The 17,856-nt window shown below is 41.0% G+C and overlaps 1 protein-coding gene across 2 annotated transcripts in view; it reads right to left on the bottom strand.

Annotated features, from left to right (window-relative positions):
- tnksa (tankyrase, TRF1-interacting ankyrin-related ADP-ribose polymerase a) overlaps window positions 1-17,856 on the bottom strand; it is an 82,336-nt gene that overhangs the window by 16,764 nt on the left and 47,716 nt on the right. Inside the window, exons 6-17 of one of the 2 annotated variants that reach the window (XM_072662672.1) lie at window positions 17,688-17,708; window positions 15,744-15,838; window positions 15,560-15,626; window positions 13,265-13,451; window positions 10,981-11,102; window positions 10,775-10,866; window positions 10,362-10,440; window positions 5,020-5,191; window positions 4,325-4,404; window positions 3,435-3,580; window positions 2,986-3,151; window positions 1,906-2,125 (exon numbers count right to left, since the gene is read on the bottom strand). In XM_072662672.1, the coding sequence (XP_072518773.1) occupies window positions 1,906-2,125; window positions 2,986-3,151; window positions 3,435-3,580; window positions 4,325-4,404; window positions 5,020-5,191; window positions 10,362-10,440; window positions 10,775-10,866; window positions 10,981-11,102; window positions 13,265-13,451; window positions 15,560-15,626; window positions 15,744-15,838; window positions 17,688-17,708 (1,447 nt within the window). The remainder of the gene's footprint in view (window positions 1-1,905; window positions 2,126-2,985; window positions 3,152-3,434; window positions 3,581-4,324; window positions 4,405-5,019; window positions 5,192-10,361; window positions 10,441-10,774; window positions 10,867-10,980; window positions 11,103-13,264; window positions 13,452-15,559; window positions 15,627-15,743; window positions 15,839-17,687; window positions 17,709-17,856) is intronic. The other variant, XM_072662673.1, reaches the window with a different exon arrangement.

Here is a 17,856-nt window from a genome sequence, read left to right as displayed (position 1 = left end):
CTACATATGTGGCTACAGTTCAGGCCTACTTTACTTCTTCACATTTTATGATACAAGCAATTGTGTATAATTTAAAGCTACATGTTTGGAATCTGGCAGGACACATTTTTTCATCATATCACTTTCCAATTCAGCATTTTGCATCAACATAGACTTGATTTCTCTTGATACCTCTACACAACACAACAGCTCAAGACCCGAAACTCAACACTTATGGACATGGGAAGCCTATTTGGTGTTTATTTTGTACATATTTGTGCTCGTTCTGGAGGTATGATTGCAGGAAAAAGTGTAGCCAATTAGTTCCATTCACTTTACAGGCAAAAATAAACACATGACTAAATTAAAATACTGTGATATAATGTAAAACCGCAAAACCACTAAAAATACCATGATGCACATTTCTGGTGTTACCGTCCAGTCCTGCCATCTGGCATAACCATTTCAAAGTCTGAAGTCAATGCCTTAAAAACTAGAAAACATTAGATATAAAGTAACCATGTTCTGTTCTGTCCTGTGCAATCTCAAAGCTTTCATATAATTAGCAGGGAAGCAGTGAGCTGTAAAAATAATAGATGAACAGAGCTGAAGATGATTCATAAGGACTCAGTAAATGTCATATTGAGAGGGCCTTTTAGCCTTCTGTATAGCCTTATGAGGGAATCCTGAGGCAGATAACTTGACAAAAAAACAAAAACAAATTAAAGAACAATTAAAGGATATCATTATGTAAATCTATAAAAGAAGTACTTATTATTATATAAGGCATAATAATCATAATATAACAAAGAAATTAAAGGAAACGTTCAATTAAATCTAAAATAAATTAATACATAAAAAAAATCAGTAATATGACAAGTGATCTGAACAAAATTCAAACCGCAGTTAAAGCAGCATTAAGCATCACTGAGGTGTAAATACACATTGCACTTAATTTAGAAACAGGGCTGCAGCATTTTTTATTTCTTAGTTTTTAAGAGGAAGGAGGAATGAGTTAATGATTTATTTGCTTATAAAAGTAACTGTCCAAACACATTTAATTCACAAAGTTAGCACTCGCATTACTTCAGAAAAATGCACACTGGTTAGACACAGAAAAGCAATTCATTTCATAGCGGGTGTGTGTGAATAATTAGCAGCAAGGCTTTTGTCTAAAAAAAGAAAGCAGTCTAGAAGATGTAAATGCAAGAAACCCCGCTGAGGCACTTTACATCTGCGTCTGTTCTAAAGCAGGATATTGATTAGTATGGCCGCCAGTTGAAAGTGGTTAAAGTGTCTGAAAGTGGCCTTGAAGCACAGTGCTGCTTGTTCGTGGTATAAAAGGAGCTTGGAGCCACAGAAAGGCACTGCACATATTTGTATATATAATCACCTCAGCCTACGAACGTATAAATATGGGAATACAAAGCTCATTTTCACAAACATATAAAAAAATATATATATATTGTTGTCAAAACCTGAGAGACCCCGAGACGAGAGGTGGGTCTGCTTAGAGCAGAAATCAGGATGAAAGCCAAGATTTAATTTGACATGTCCCCTGTCTCCCTGTTTTATTTAGCCGAGCCTCAAGGGTGAGATGACATTTCCTTTACTGCCACACAGCTCTTTGAGACTTACACAGAATGAGTTTTTGCAGACCGGAACAACGTGATTTGCAGGCTGCTGCTCATTTTTTGGTTAACAGTGAGATTAGTGCTTGCTGTGTCGTGTTCATTGTGACAGCTGTGGGATTACGAGACACGACCAGGGGGGAGGGGGCGGTGTTCGGCATGGCAACTGCTGCCTGTTTAAGAACGTGTGAGTGAGTGAGTGTGAGTGAATGAGGGAACAAATGAGTAGAAGTGACAAAGACATGAGGTAAAATGAGGAAGATGAGAAGAAAAAAAAAAGGAGGGGCTCTTCTACCTGCCAGGTGTAGAGGGGTGGAGTTGCGTCCTTGTGTGTCTCTGCAATTAATGTTCTCGGGGCTGCAGAGTTTCTGCACTCGGGCAAGGCAACCTTTTTTAGCCGCATCCAGCAGCGCTGCGTCCCCTCTCAACAGGTCCTGGATGTCCGTGTCCCCTTCCTTCACCATGTCCAATGGAGTGTTCCCGTCACGATTCTTTTTTGTGGGGTCGGCCCCGTGCTGGAAGACACAAGGAGGTTTTGTCTTAGGCTTCATAAACAACTGCAGTAAGCTGAGGCAGCCATTGGTGGTCATTTGTAGGCTATCACATTTCAAATTTTTAAGACATGGGACTAATGCCTATTAATCCTTTCACAAGTAAGTTCTGGATGTCTAACAGCCTGTCCACAGTAAGTTCAGATCAGCCCTTGTACAGTTGCAGTCCAAGAATATCTGCATTGGCTCTACACCATCTGCAGAACTGCGTGGAATCAGCAGGCTATTCGTGCAGGGAGGATCAAGTCATCTAGGACATGTGGTACTGTGGTAAAAGCAACAAACTATGTTAAATAATTTTGCATAAAACCTGAAAATCCATTTTCACATGTAGCACATTGACCAACAATTTGCATCTAAAATATCACCATTTTATTTTATTAATGATTTATTTTTTTTTTTTTGGGGGGGGGATCTATTCTTGTAAAAATGATGTGTGTGCATTCCTCAGTTTGCCTTTAAATAATGTACTGTTGCCTTACTTCACATAGAGGAAGTGCATTGATTTAAGCCTTTGGAGCAGGCAGAAACAAAAAAGAAACATTACTTATTTCTCTTACACTATTTATTTGTTGTTTGTTTAAATGCATATGCTACTGATGCAAAGAAATATAAAATATTATATTTCACATTGATTGGCTTGTGTGCTAGGCCATGGTTGCCACCGTTTTATTCTGGCACCTGTAACAGCAGGAAGCATTAAATGGGCTCACTTATAAACCTCTGTAAAGTAAAAGTTAAAAACGTTAATGTATCTTCCTGCAAAAAGTGTTTGAAACGAGAACCAGCTGTGTGTGTCAGTGCCAGTGCGAGATTGTCTGTACCTTCAGAAGCAGTTTACAGATCTCGTATTTGCCCTTGGCTGCAGCTTCATGCAGTGGGGTGAACTTCCACAGATCAGCCACGTTGACTGACGCGCCATGTCTGACCAGTAGCTCTGCCACCTCATAGTGACCGTAAGAGCAAGCATTGTGCAGCGGCACCAGACCTCTGTGAAGGACAGGGATACATGTGAAGAACTCCAGATCATCAGTATATGGTGGGAGTATCAAAGTGCTTAAGTTCTGATAGGGTGCAGATCCAGAGGATCTTACTGAACCAGTGTCTTTAATATCTGCACAATCCGAAACAGAATTCTCCACTATAATTCGCTAGTCTCAACGATATGTCTGTATGTTCATGATCTTTACCACTGTAAAACCAAATGGTCTTATACTCAAGCACTGGTATTAAATTGGCACCTGTATGGCAAAGGCTGATAGCATGGACTCACCCTTTGTCTTTGGCATGGACATCAGCCCCATGATGCAGCAGGTACTCCACCACAGCCACGCGATTGTAACCCGCTGCAAAGTGCAGTGGCGTTGAGTGACGACCCTCCAGGTCCCTGCAGTTCACATTCTGAGGAGAGCACAGTTGCTGCAAAGGAAAACACAGGCGAAGGGAGATGTCAAAAAGAGGAAGAAATTAATTCATTATATAATTAATATACAACACCAATATATTGCCTTGCTTAGTGTTGCAATATACTTAACTACAAACCCTGTATCAGTATGCATATGGTATCACCAGGTTCTAGCCATTACACAGATCTACTGATTTAGCAATATGTAATAGGCTTTGTTACAAAGCTAGACCGGCAACAGTAGAAGGGAGTATGCACTTAAACAACCCTTTAATTGGTCACTTAGCATAATTACCCAGTATCTAAATAGTTCTGATAATGAGGACCTGTCCACCTCACTGGTTACAGTTCAGCAGCAGTACATATCACTCTTATTAGGCGTACAGAACAGGATATGCTGTTTGTGCATGTGTGAGAGACATGAGCTGACTCCGCATTTCTCCCTCAAATACACACCCTCAGTGAAAGACAAGTCAGATAACACAGACATTGAGCTTAGCCTTTACAGGCCTTTTCCAAGGGCATGGAAGGCAAAGAGTAACAGTTCTGCACTGTCCTTGAGTACTTCTAGCTGGGTTCAATTAGTCTAATCATTCAATTTTTTTGCCTAACAGCCATAAAATACTGTTCCATTTAACCTAGAACTATATTTTGCTCATACTGCGGTGAAAAGTAATATTATTCTTATAATTGTGTTTTTTTCTCCAATCTTTCAGAGCTCATCTGAGCCCCCAAGCTTCAGACAGTGCATTAGTCACCTTCACAGTGTCCAGGTCTCCTGCTTTAGCTGCCTCTAAAAGCCTGTAGTCCACGTCGGAATTTCTCACTGGAATGTTTTCTAAAGAGAAAAACAAAAATCACACCAGTCAGGATATATACATACATTAAAAGTACAAAATTACAGCGGGTCAACAGTATAAACATGCCAGCATGGAATTCCTGGATTGCTTCCTGGTGGATTTCATGTTCACTATTCATAAGAATTCCTGAAACAAGGGTCTCTGGATCAAATCCTCGGTCATGCTGCTAGCCATTGGCAGCCGGGGCACTGGCAGAGCACTATTGGGCATTCTATGTTTAAGGTGAGTGGATTGCACTTTTTCCCCACATCACTCCAGTGTACACAGCACTTTTCTCAGAGCGCACTAGCTGCCCTGTGGCATCGCATCGGCAGTAGTTCGGAAAGAGAGGCAAGGTCTGGCTGTGCACGTGTGGGAGGAGAATATGTAAGGGTTGGCTAACTGCCACCCCAAATTTGGGAGAAATGAGTAATAATTTATCTAACACACCTGAAGTACAATAGTGTGGCAGGCTGATTTTATACATAAACCATGTTATTTCTCATGGATTTCTTTTTTCATGATTTGGAACCAAAAGTTGCCTCCAAACTTTTATTTTTTGAATAGATGTCTGAAACACACATGGCACGGTCACGTCCAGAGTTTTTGTTTACCATTGAGGATCTGCTGCACTGCCTCGTTGCCCATCTGAGCGGCGGTGAAGCCCTGCAGAGAGATGATGGCAGGGTCTGCTCCGTAGCTCAGCAGCAGCCGGCACGTCTGGAGATGGCCTGCCAGGGCTGCCCTGTGCAATGCTGTCTGGCCTAAAGTGTCCACTGCATTCATCTGCACACAGAGATACAAGCAGACAAGGAGAGTAAATATTCCTGCTCTCTACGTTCTCTAAGGTGAACTGGCAGCTGGGCATGAAATACACAATAAGATTGAACTGTGAGCAAAGCTAGCCCGTATGAACATAGACCTGAATTAATCTGATGTGCCCTGAGGCATCTCCAGTGCTGCTTCAAAGACTATCAGCATTGAGCAGATGAAGCAGGAGAGAGACCAGTGAAAGTTTTTGTGTGTAAAAATATATCTAGAAATATATTCTACACAGATGCATATTTAGAAAGTGTCATTTATGGTTTTATTTGAACTGAAACAGTCAGTATGTGACTAAAGTGTAGATTTTCAGCTTTAATCCAAAAATCACAATTTTTACATAGTTCCTCCATTTTCATCGCCACAAAAGTAACTGGACAAACTAGCAATTATAAACATAAAACTTTTATTTATAATTCTTAGATGCAATGACTGCCTGAAGTCTAAAACCTTTGAATGTCACCAAATGCCAAGTTTCATCCCTTGAAATGCTTTGCCAGGCCTCATCTGCAGCGGTCTTCAGTTGCTGCTTGACTGGGGGTCTTTCTGCCTTCAGTTTTTACTTCAATAAATGAAAAGCACGCTCAACTGGGTTGAGGTCAGGTGAACACTCAATTCCTCTGCTTGAGAAGCTCTTAGGTTGCTTGTGCGGTATGTTTTGGGTATCTGTCTGTAATGTAAAGCGTCATCCTATCAGGTGTGCAGCGTTTTACTAAATCTGAGCAGAAAGTATGGCTCTGCACACTTGAGAATTATTTCTGCTACTTCTATCAGCAGTCACCAATAAACCACCAGTGACCCAGTTCCACTGACAGCTATTCATGGCAATGCAATAACAGTGCCTCCACCAAGTTTGACAGATGTGGTCTGCTTCAGATCATGAACCCTTCTCTTCCTTCTCCAAACGCAAGTTAATCTTGCTTTCGGTTATCTGTATAAATAATCTTGTTTCAGAACTGGACAGGCTCTTAAGACATTTTCTATTAGTATAATCTGGCCTGGCTGTTCTTGAGTGTTAACCCAACCCTCTTTGATTGTGTTCTTACTACACTTACTACACTAGACTGCGTGGGAAGGGGTTGTTCCTTAACCAATGGGGAAAAATAAATAAATAAATAAAATCTTTCATTATCTACCTACACCTTTGGTGTTCCTGAGCTTGCCAGTGCATTCCTTACGGATTTGTGCGCTAGTTTGTTTTGTTTTACATCACCTACACAAGGACCTTTTGGACTTCAAATTGAGGACTCCCTTTGAACAGCTAACAAATGCAAATAACACAGCTGAAATCAAGTTCAGACCTTCTACCTCCTCAATTTGTCATGGAACTGCTGCTTATCTGTCAACTGAACAACTACCTTTGAGCTTATGAAAATGGAGGGACTATGTAAAATACAGCTGTAATTCAGAAATGGTTAATGCAGAAAGCTAAAAATCTATGCTTCAATTACATTGAATGCTTCTTTTTCAATCCATAGAGCTTTATAAAACAGAGACAAAATTATAAAAGTCGCCATTGTCCAAATACTTACGGACCTGACTCTATAAATGCTTCAAGCTAGCGGAATCTGCCCATAACTCACAACTCCAAAAAGTTTTAACCAACTTTCTGGCAAGCTGTGTGTGAGATTAATTACCAATTCTGTGCTTGTACAGTAAACACAGTCACAGCCAGGCCTGCACGCTGAAGCCCTTCCACATCAAAGCGCCCCAGCTCACAAAGTCTCCACAACGTGCAACTAGCTCCCACTGGCAGCCCTCGCTGACTCTTCTCTGACTTGCGTGCTAAGCCAAGGATGTGTTTACTTTGGAGGGCTTTTCCTGCCCGCTCCCTGGCCTGCTTATTAGTGTGACGCTAGTGCACCATCTGTTTACCAGCAGCCTCTTCTACAGTAAACACGCATTTGCCCCTTTACTCACACTGGCCAGCCATCATCACCCACATCATTACTGTCACTCAAAGCAAAAGGTTTTCAGGCTGCTGTAGACCATCGAAAAGGGTGAGGTCACAGTACAGGATTGTCTCAGACGGAGAAGCGAAAAACCAAAGGTGATCTAGAAGTAGGTTAAATAAGCTCCAGTGCTTCGTTCAGAGTTTGAGTATGGACAAAACAGAGAGTGGCATTAAAAAGCCCTGTAATGATCATGGGTAATTGATGGAGGTTAGGAAAATGCAAAGTAGGACAAGCAAGTTCGAAAAAGAGCTCATTAGATAAGCTTTTATTAGAAGACTGAAAAATATAGAGGATGCTGCCGTTGGGGCCTATTTACTGGCACAGTCACTCACAGAGCCTAAAAGGGAAGCTAAGCATTGAGGATGCTCTGAGGTCCGTGGCAGCGGCTGAATGTCCGTTCAATCAGTCCATGCTTATCTGATTGGGCTCACTGAAAGAGTCTCATTGATCTGGCAGTCTCTTAACCACCGCTGCTGCTCAGGCATAGATATGAATCATTTACCTCTTAGACTGCTTCCAGTTCTATACAGACAGGCCAGCTGTAACCCAGAGTCAAATCTATTTAGCTCCACAGTTTGCTGGCACACATTTTCCGAGAGGAACATTACCTTAATAATTTAAAGGCAGCATATTGTATAGTTGCAGATCATTTCAATGCTAGACTGAAGTTTCTGGTGAAGAACTATGCTTTTCTCTGTTTTTAGAGAGTTCTGCTATTGAGTTCAATAGTGCGTGTCAAATACAGCCCGATGTTTTATGATAGAACACAAACTAAGTACCTAATTTAAAGTAAAGAGGGCAACAAATATGGTGAAGAGCTACCCATAATGTGCACTTGTTAAAGTTTGTTGGTAACATCAACAGGCTCACTGTATGCCCTGAAGGAAAACACACAAATGGTTCACTTAAGACCAATGAAAAAGGGTTCTTATGGTTCTCTTCTTAAAACAGAGGGTATTTGAGAGCTAATTTAAAAAAGTTGCTTATTTTTTGGAAGAGATACCACCAGCAAACCAAAGTAAGGAAGACTGCTGTATTCTCAGATCTAGTAAGCACCTCTCTGAGTAGGAGAAGCTTCATAAAACACCCACACAAAGCTAACTGGTGTGCTACAAAGATTTCAGTTTAACTTTAGTTGCAAGTACAAAACATTGCTCGAAAAAACTTTAAGTGAGCCCCTCTGGGAGAGTTGAGAAGTTGTAGCTCTGATCTGGTTCAGTAGCTTGACCCCACGAGATCATTCTATTGTTCCATTTCAATTTCTTCAGGCAGATGACGCAAAAGCGAGCTCCTGCTGTATTGATCTTTTTACACCACTCGTACGTTTGTTCTGCCACATCCAAGCCCTCAATCCAGGCCTGGCACCACTTGCTTTTCACACCTTTGTTGATCTAGGAGACTTCACTGCCATGTTTCAGTGACTGAAACCAGACAAAAGTGACGAGAGACATTCAATCGTTACCTTGATCTGAAGCTGGCTTGACCTGTGGATCTAGTGAAGAGTCACAGTCACAGAAATTGTCATGGCCACTTGATCCATTAACGGATATGAATAGTAATCTTACGTGCTCGGATTTAGACTTCCGTATAAGGTCAACGATATTAGATGCCTGCCCTCTTGCCCCTGAACCAAAACTCAAATTGTTCTGTATCGATTTCAGAAACAATCCCTTTCTATTCCATAGCAACAGTAATCCATCACACTGTCAGAAAACGTTACCACAGGTAGGCTTTTTCAGGCTATTGTAGATCAAAGTTATCAAAACATACTAAAACCAAGAAAATAAACTGGCAAAACTGAAATGAAGATGAAACGTTCAGGCAAAAATGAACATGATTTAGTCCCTCACCCCAGACACAGCTGATCAGCCAAGACATGGTTTATATCTGATGCCCAGAATTTGTTTGCAACATTGCCGAATACCAAGCAAATGTCAGATGCAAAACATGTTCTTGTTTTGGCTGATCAACTGCTATAGGGGGTGTGTGATGAATCACGTTAATGAGTTTTCTTTTGCCCTATTACTCCTTTAAAGGCCCCTTGGCATAGTTGAATAATGAGAGTTTGGTTCATGGAAGTGACAAACTGTGAGCCTTCAACACTGTTGTCACTGTTGCAAACTGCTGTACAAACAAAACAATTTCATCACATTTAAACTCACAAAATCTACATCTACATTCCCCCTGTAAACAAATGAGACTACCTGAGTCGAATTTCAAACTAAAACACACATCAGAAGGAATACTACTCGCATGCTTTTTCCAGGTGAGATTAGAGAAAGCCAAACCCAAGGAAACAAGCAGATGCTAGGAGAGTGCCAAGTAAGTAAGTCAAAGTCAGTACTTTAAAGTGTACAGACCACATTATGGCAGCACTACTGAGTACCGGTTCACGTCCAATTAATCAGAGCCAAATTTCAGTTCACAGTCTGAAAGTGGTTGCAATCAAGTGTGGTTACATTTTTCAAAACTTAAACAGTAAAAATGCTCTCTGTCAATCGAAATACAAAGCTGTTCATGGAAACACTTCAAACCTGAGCAAATACAAAACAGACACACAAGCTGAAATGTGCACCTAGCCTAAAAGCCAGGTCCCTAGCGACAGCTACCGCGAACATCAGCAGACTGAGACTGAGATTTAGCAATATGGAATTTAGATACGCACACTCCCCAACTCCTAATGTTAAAATGAAGATTTGTTGGGGTTTTTTTTGTTTGTTTGTTTTTTTTAAACAAATGAAATTACTTTTTGTTGCAAAATGCTGAAAAACAGTACTGGTATTGAACTCCAGCTAGCTTTAAAAACAAAAATGAGATGGACTAAAACCAAAGCTTCATATTACACACATCATATTTAAAGATAAACATCCACAAACATCAGGGTACACTAGCGGAGTACTGAATAAAAGACCTTTCCATTATTCATGGGTAAAGACCACAGGAGACAGCATGAGTAGTGATCATACAGTAGCTCCCAAACTCCACTGGTCCCTGATTTGGCTTCAGTACTGAGACACAGATACTAAGTGCTGAGTGGGATGTTCAGCGTGTGGGAGTGGATCAGAGGGGACGTGTGAGTGATTGCATTGCTGATGTGCTCTAGCTCTCCATTACAGTACAACCAGGCCAGTCAGCCCATGATGTGATGCCTGTTGATACCCGCTGCAGCAGATGTGTACCTTGGCTCCGTGTTTCTGCAGCACCTCCAAAATGTCATTATGAGCCCTCTCGGCTGCCACGTGCAGAGGTGTCATAAAGCTGTATCGATCGAGAGAGAGAGAGGGAGAGAGCGATAGGGAGATACAGGAAAAGAGAGACAAAGAGAGAGCAAAATTAGAAACACTTAATTGGCCAATTACAGCTGGTGCATACATAAACTAACACCACAAAACCTACCTAGCAAAAAAACACAAACTGTTGAAGTCATGAAAACCTTGTATCTCTATTTCTTTAGCGTATTTTGTGTTATTTGAATATTGAATATATATATATTTTCACATTATATCTGTTATATATAAATATATTATATTTCATGATCATAATTTAAGACTTTTAAAAATATTTATAAGGAAAGTTAAAGAGTGGCACTTACTCTTTATTCTTCTCGTTGACATTAGCTCCTTTACGCAGCAGCAGCTCGGTCACCTGTTTTCTCTTAGGGTGGGGTGAGGCGACTGCACAATGCTGCAACGTAAGAGTTTTTGATATCACTACATTGGCATCAAAGCTCTAGACACTCCTCAATCCTGCTGTGGCTATCAAAGGACAGAGTACTGAGAGAGTGACAGATGGGCTCACCAGTGCTGTTTCGTGGGTCTGCGGATGTTTAAAGTTGATAATCTCCAGAGCTAGGGTCTTCTTCACTTTGGCCATGTCTGCCTCACGTGCAGCCTGGAGCAAGGAATGGCCTTTAAACTCATCTGGAGGAGGACAAGACAAACAATAAGACTGGAGGACACAAAGTCGATGTCTAAGCAAATTCCCCTAGCACATCTGTCTGTGGGACACTTTTCTTGATCAAAGATTTTTCTCCAAGGTTTGCACTCCCTGGTAATTCTCTGATGGGTGGAACCAGGTTTACTAAAGCAGGTAAACGGCAAAACTGTGCAAGCTCTCTATGCTTTGCTCCAGGCTTTGTTCTTTATAAAAAAAAAACTTTTAGGTAGAAGACTTTAAAGGGTAATCTTTTTGTCCTATGAGAGCTCATAAAGACTACACTTAACTAAAATCACAGGGGAGAAAAAAAAAAAAAAAGATATTCGTTTCATCCACTCTTCATATTGAAATAGCTCTTTATACACCCACATATACATGCATTTCCCATATAAAAGGAAGCTTCAAGGTAAAGCTGAGTAGCACTGCACACTTTCTCTGCCACTTTGAGGAAAGCCAGATGGAGGCTTCCAGGTGCAAAATGAACATAGAAGGCTGCTGTCAACCTTCTCAAGAGTCCACCTTTTCTCTCTGCCAAGACTGAATAATACAAGATGAGAAATTTTGTGCGTTAAAGCAGCCTCTATACCACAGTCATGTCTCAGCTGAGCACCAAAAAGAATACGGCAGACTTAATCAGGGCCACGCTTTTCACCACCCGCTTAGACTAGCCGCGTGGGAGAGCGAGATGTGGTTTATAGTTGCTGACGCCACTGGATTGATGAGAGAGTGAAAGTCTAAGTGTTGTATTCGACTCCCTTCAATGAGCAAATGTGGAAACATCAATGACGTCTATACTGGTTCAGACTCCACAGTTTCAGGAGCTCAGTTGGGAACTGCTGCTAGAATGTCTGGGATTATTTACTTAGTGCTGCTGCTTGTGAAGGAAAGAGTGGAGTTAGTAAAAATGAAAGTTACGAGTCCTCTCTAAGGCTCGTACTGCCTTAAAAGCTCTCCTGTCATATTACCATGGCGAACGTGTAGCCCAGGGGTTGCACTCCTGGGGGGTTACAGGCCAAGAAAATCTGCTGCTTTCCCAGATCTAATGCACCTGCTAAACCTGGTTGAAATTAGGCATCTGAGATGAGAATTGGGTCTGCTTTCTAGCCTCTGGTCCTCTGACCCAGTGATTCTTAATCCTGCTCCTGAAGTAGCACTGCTCTGCACATTTGACCTTTTTTCTGCTCTCCGCACATCTGATGCAGCTAATGGACAAATTACAACACAGTTCCTGGGGTGAGCTGAGGGTGTTGGAGGAAAGTAAGAACATGCAGGGATGTGGATTGAGAATCACTTCTGTAGCCCAGTAGTTCCCAACGCAAGTCTAACCCCATGCACATTTTTAATGCTAAATCTTAGGCTTGTCAGTCTAATGGCCAAGACACACTGGATGAAGGCACTGAATTAAAAACACACACCCAAACATCCACACACATGCTCTTAACCATTTTTCTGGGTAAGGATGTTCTGAGGTTGGATTCCCCTCTACAAAAATGATCTGTTAATAAACTCCAGTGAAGCAGACACATTTGGTGCTTTGGAGCTTCAGAACAGAGACGTTCTGGTGTTGGCTTCCCCTCTACAAAAGGGTAAGATCAGATGTACGGATGTTGAGAAAGTGGGCGCAAATTAAGGTGGATCCCCTGCTTGAAGAGTAAAGTGCTTTGTGCAATTCTTTACATGTATGTCAATGGATCTCAACTCTGGATAAAACAGAGAAATGTTTGTTGTATTTGGGACTGAAATATGATGCGTACCCTAGTATACGGATGATGAATTTGATGAACTTCTTGATGAACTTATCAATGTGCATTTCAGGGACAGATTCATTCATTAGACGGAAAGATACAGGTCTCTTACATTTATGAATATGAACAGTTAAGATGGCCAAATCTTAATCAGAATTAATTAATGAGGTTTGTAATGTAAACACAGTCTGACCAAGGCACCAGGCTGACCAATACCAGAAGAGAAGGACACTAAATACAGATATATAGAGGTATTTAAATACTTAGAGGTATATATTAAGAACAACTTAAGACTGGTATAAATGCTGACTATCAATGAAATACTGAAAGTGCTTTCCATCCGGAAGTAAGTTCACCAAGACATAATATTCTGGGGAGAACATTTGATAGAGCATACTTACAAGTCAGTCTCTCCTTAAGCTCTGGAGTAGGGGCCATATCCACAGCACTCTTCCCGTGACAGTTGACCAAGGTAGGGTCTGCACCGTGGCTGAGGAGAAGAGAGCACACCTCCACGCGGTTCTTCGACGCAGCCTCGTGTAGTGGGGTAAACTGCCACAAGTCCATGGCATTCACACATGCACCATGCTTTAGACACAGAAATACAAAATAGACATCATTTGTGACAAAAAAAGGTCATATCACTTTCAAACACAGAAGAGAACAAGGTCATCCTTTTAATTACATTCCGACTAGTTGGAAAGTCAGCCAAGTTAATAGCACTGAGGGTAGAGAACATCTAAGGCTTTCAGTACATGCCACTTCTCTAGAGGAGCGAAATCATCCTGCACTCAGAGCGAAAAAAGGAAAGATGGGAAAGCCAAACACGCAGAAAGTTTAAAACCTCTCTCTGTGCAGAAAAACAAACGCTGAGGGGTCAGCAGCTTTAGCCGACATCACCTTGCCAAACTCTAGCAGTGTGTTGCACCAAAGAAACAAAAGGTTGTGTGGCGAAGGGAAGCGGTGGCACTCTGCACTAGCCTTCAGGAACTCTACTCTGATACCCTGCCAACACGTGTTACCCATACAGTCACTCCTGATAACAGGATTTTTAATTGTCTTTTTGATCCTTACACAGCATCTTTAATCTGATTCAGAGTAAGAAACTGCGGCAGATGCATCATGGGCTTAAGCAGATATGAGGAGCTGCTGATGTTCTGATAAGAGTTCCTAAGGGGGGAACGCACACTGCGGGCCAGCATTTTGTAGATTACGCTGAAGTGTTTTCATCTAGAGACAGCCTGGCTACTCTGTGAGGCTCCGATAACACCGCACACTTCAGGCACAGGATGATGCTGTGTGTGGATAAAAATGAGCAATGGCACACATAAAACTGGTACTGTTTGTAGCAGAAGCCAGGTTGATCAAAGCTCAGCCGTGTAGACCGAGGGAAGGTCACTGTACCAGTGACAGGCTGTGCTTGGAGTGTGTGAGAAAGCCTGACAGCTCTCATTCAGATGAAGTTCAGTATTCACTGGGGATATTTTCTGGACTACTAGAGCATGTCCCGCTCACAGACATAAATATGACATAATGCAAAGTAGCCTGTTATAAAATAAGAAGAGCAACAAGCATAACCTATACAACTTTTCAAATGTATCAAAGCCTTACTCATCTTTGAAGATCACTGAAAAAAAGGAGAAAAAAAAAAAAAAAAAAAAAAAAAAAAAAAAAAAAAACACCACATACTGACTGCTACAGTTTCTATGCACTAGCCATCCAGTGTTTGTGTTGTGAGACGATACAGCTAGCTGCTGCTTGAATAGGCTTCATATTTCCAAAAAAGTATATGTAATATGCAGGCTTACTATACTATACTTCACTCTAAAATAAGAACACTGCATCTACAGACATCCTCTACAGTGATTGGACAATCATTTCAAGCCTATAGATCTAGAAAACAGTAGACACCTGAATGCAGCACAACATTAACAAGAATGTCCTTCGAAAGAGAACCCATTTCACTCAATGGTCTTCATATTTCCCCATGTTTCGCTCACCCCCTATTCTCTAGATAAAGTGCCACTGCTGGGACGAACTACCATCCCACTCTAACACCCAGAGGTGTAAATCAACCTGTTCTGCATCACTCATGCCATGTAGAGGTAGTGTAGACACACATGAAAACTCATAAGCAATAAAAACATTTGGATTCGTACAAATCAAACCCCAGTAGCAGAGATTACTCTCAATATAAATTCTGATGAATCCAGAGGATAAAAAATACAGGGACCTTGAATCCAATCATGTCCAAAAAACTCCTTTTATATTTATTAAAACATCTATTATATACTCTAATAGAACAAAACATCTATCATGAATAAAACTTTCATTGTCCATCATTTGACATGCACAATGGAGCATGATGCTTGAAACCCAGTGAATGCCATTTGCAATTTAATTTGAAGACGGAAGATCAACTACAGCAGCAGTTACATGATGTTCAACGTTAATATCAGGCGAAAGCTTAATATTAGCTGGTTGGCTTGGTCGTTAACAATGATAATTGACACTTAAGAACCTTCTCTATTCTTTGGTAATGTTATCTGAGTGTTGATTGGACCATGAAAAATGCCCATAGAAAAGCACTGCCAGTAGAATTGAATGCAGCAAGGGGAGGGAATAGGTTATAGGTAGGAACAGGAATAACCAAAAAGGCCACGTTTTAAATAACTGCATTTAGACAGTGTCCTTACCTTCAGTAGCAGCTCTGTAACCTCGTAGTGACCATAGGAGCAAGCATTGTGCAGAGGAACAAGGCCACTAATCACAGAACAAAATCAAAATGGTCATTAATTGATGTATTTAAGTTTATGTTTCTAACTCATATATTAAATTCATGTTTAATGTTGGCTTAGAAACACCACAGAAACAACTCACCCTTTGTCTTTTGCATGCACATCTGCACCATGCTGGAGGAGAAGCTGGACGATTCGAACTCTGTTGTATCCTGCTGCCAGGTGCAATGGAGTGGACTGCAAGGCACAAGGAGAGAGAGAGGACATTCACAAAGCAGTTAAAAAACAAAACAAAACAAAAAAAAACACAAACAAAAACACAACAGAAACACACTATAGGGCAGCAAACACAGAGCATCTCTACGTGAAGCCATTTCAAAAGTGTTAGCGTAACCTGTCTCCACTGTTCTGGTAAAGAGCTGTTTAGGAACTGAGGGAGAATTCAGTGGCCAGAACACTGAGGGGTTTGGGCCCCTGAACAAGTGTCAGACAGCTTTTCAACACTGCACTAAAAAGCCACACTGCATCAACACTCAGCAGCAAATAGACTTCTCTGGCAAGGAGTCCCTGAGCAAACCCGGACTTGGCCACAGTCTGACTGTGAGGGTCAAGCTTTAGCACTTCTGCTTTTAAAAGCAAAAAGCTATAGGGAACTCAGTCAATATCCAGGTAAGCAACATCTGAGAACAAGTGCATGATATGCCTTCATTACATAAGCCTAATGGCTGAACTTATCTAGTAGGTAGATCAAAGACATTCCATAATGACCTGAATAATCTGGCCCTCATAAATTGTTCATTGTCCTAATCAAAAATTAATCAAATTAGCACACCTCATTGAAAATAATTGAGGCAATTACAAAGTCACCAGCTCAATGGGATCAGAAATGCCCGTCTACCGCTTCACTCTACAAAGAGAATATGAAGCTCTCTTCTAAGAACCTCAGAGGAACATTCCTATTACTTACACTGGGTTTGATGTAAAGTGAATTAACAATGGTTTCCATAAAGAGTGTAGACTAATTTGCTAGACATTGACCTGTACAGAAGCTGGAAGCTCTGTAACTATCTATAATCTTGATGGTGAAATTCTGCAACGGGAGCCAATCAGTTGTGTTTGAAGTGAAGACTCAACAACAAAAAATATTAATAATAAACTTAAAAGCATCATGGCACACAGCATCGATTAATGTGTAGTAAAGCGACATAGAAATGATCCAACTCCGAGACAATCCGTGCAAAAGGGAAAAAAAAAAACAAAAACAAAACTGTAGCAATGAGAAATGGAACATGGATCAGGCTCTAAAAAAGCAGAAAAATGCCACCAAAATAAAAAAATAAAACAAAAATCTTCCCCTAAACATTCACAGAAAGGAGTTCACACAGGCGTGTCGGAACAAATCGATTACAGCAACGCATCAATGAGAGCACAATGCACACACTCCATGGCTTCTTATGAGTCTGGCTTTCCCTGCTTTGGTGTATGGATTGTTCAGCCAAACACAAAACACCAAAAACACAAATCAACGCATAATCAATAGCAAAGAAAATGGGAAATTTGATTCGCACCATTTTGCTTGTCTGGAACAGCAGACGAAATGCAGAAGCAAGCTTTTGTTGGCATGCAAGTCATACAAAAGAATGCCAAAGAAAAACAAAAAGGGAACTGTAAAGAGCTGCGTGACGGGGTGGTAGGGTGAGGACACTGAAGTAGTAGTGGGTGCAGAGAGGGGAGGAGTGGGAGAAGTAGCCATCGCCTCCCTTTAAAAACCAACCAAAAAAAACAAACAAAAAAAAAGGCAGGCAATGAGGTGCGTTGCTCCTCCGCAGAGGAAAGAGGGTCTGCACCATGATTTACCATCTTGGCATGGTTTAAAACCCAGCACAATGGCACAGGAGCTTCGGTGGGTGAATGAGATGTGAACAACCAAAAGACCCAAGTCTAAAATGTGCACAAGGAATTCAGAGCCAGCGGACTGATGAACAAAATGAAACCAAAAAAACCCAAAAGAAATGGAGAAAAAAAAAAAAAACATAAAAAAAAATTAGTGCAGTCAATCTAAAAGCTGTTATTGAAAACAACTTACCAGCATTTTTTGAGATGTTGACTGATAGACAATGTCGCCAGAATCACAAAAAAAAGGAAACAACAAAACAGAACAAAAAACAAAACAAAAACACAAATAATGATATAATGATAGCATCATGTTAGTTTGGCAAGTACTAAAGAGCTCTCTTGGTGATCTGCTTTAACTT

Source organism: Salminus brasiliensis, chromosome 18 (assembly GCF_030463535.1).
Source record: "Salminus brasiliensis chromosome 18, fSalBra1.hap2, whole genome shotgun sequence".
NCBI classification, from domain to species: Eukaryota; Metazoa; Chordata; class Actinopteri; order Characiformes; family Bryconidae; genus Salminus; species Salminus brasiliensis.
The sequence above is the reverse complement of the archived record's forward strand: the minus strand, read 5'-3'. Positions and strand labels throughout refer to the sequence as shown.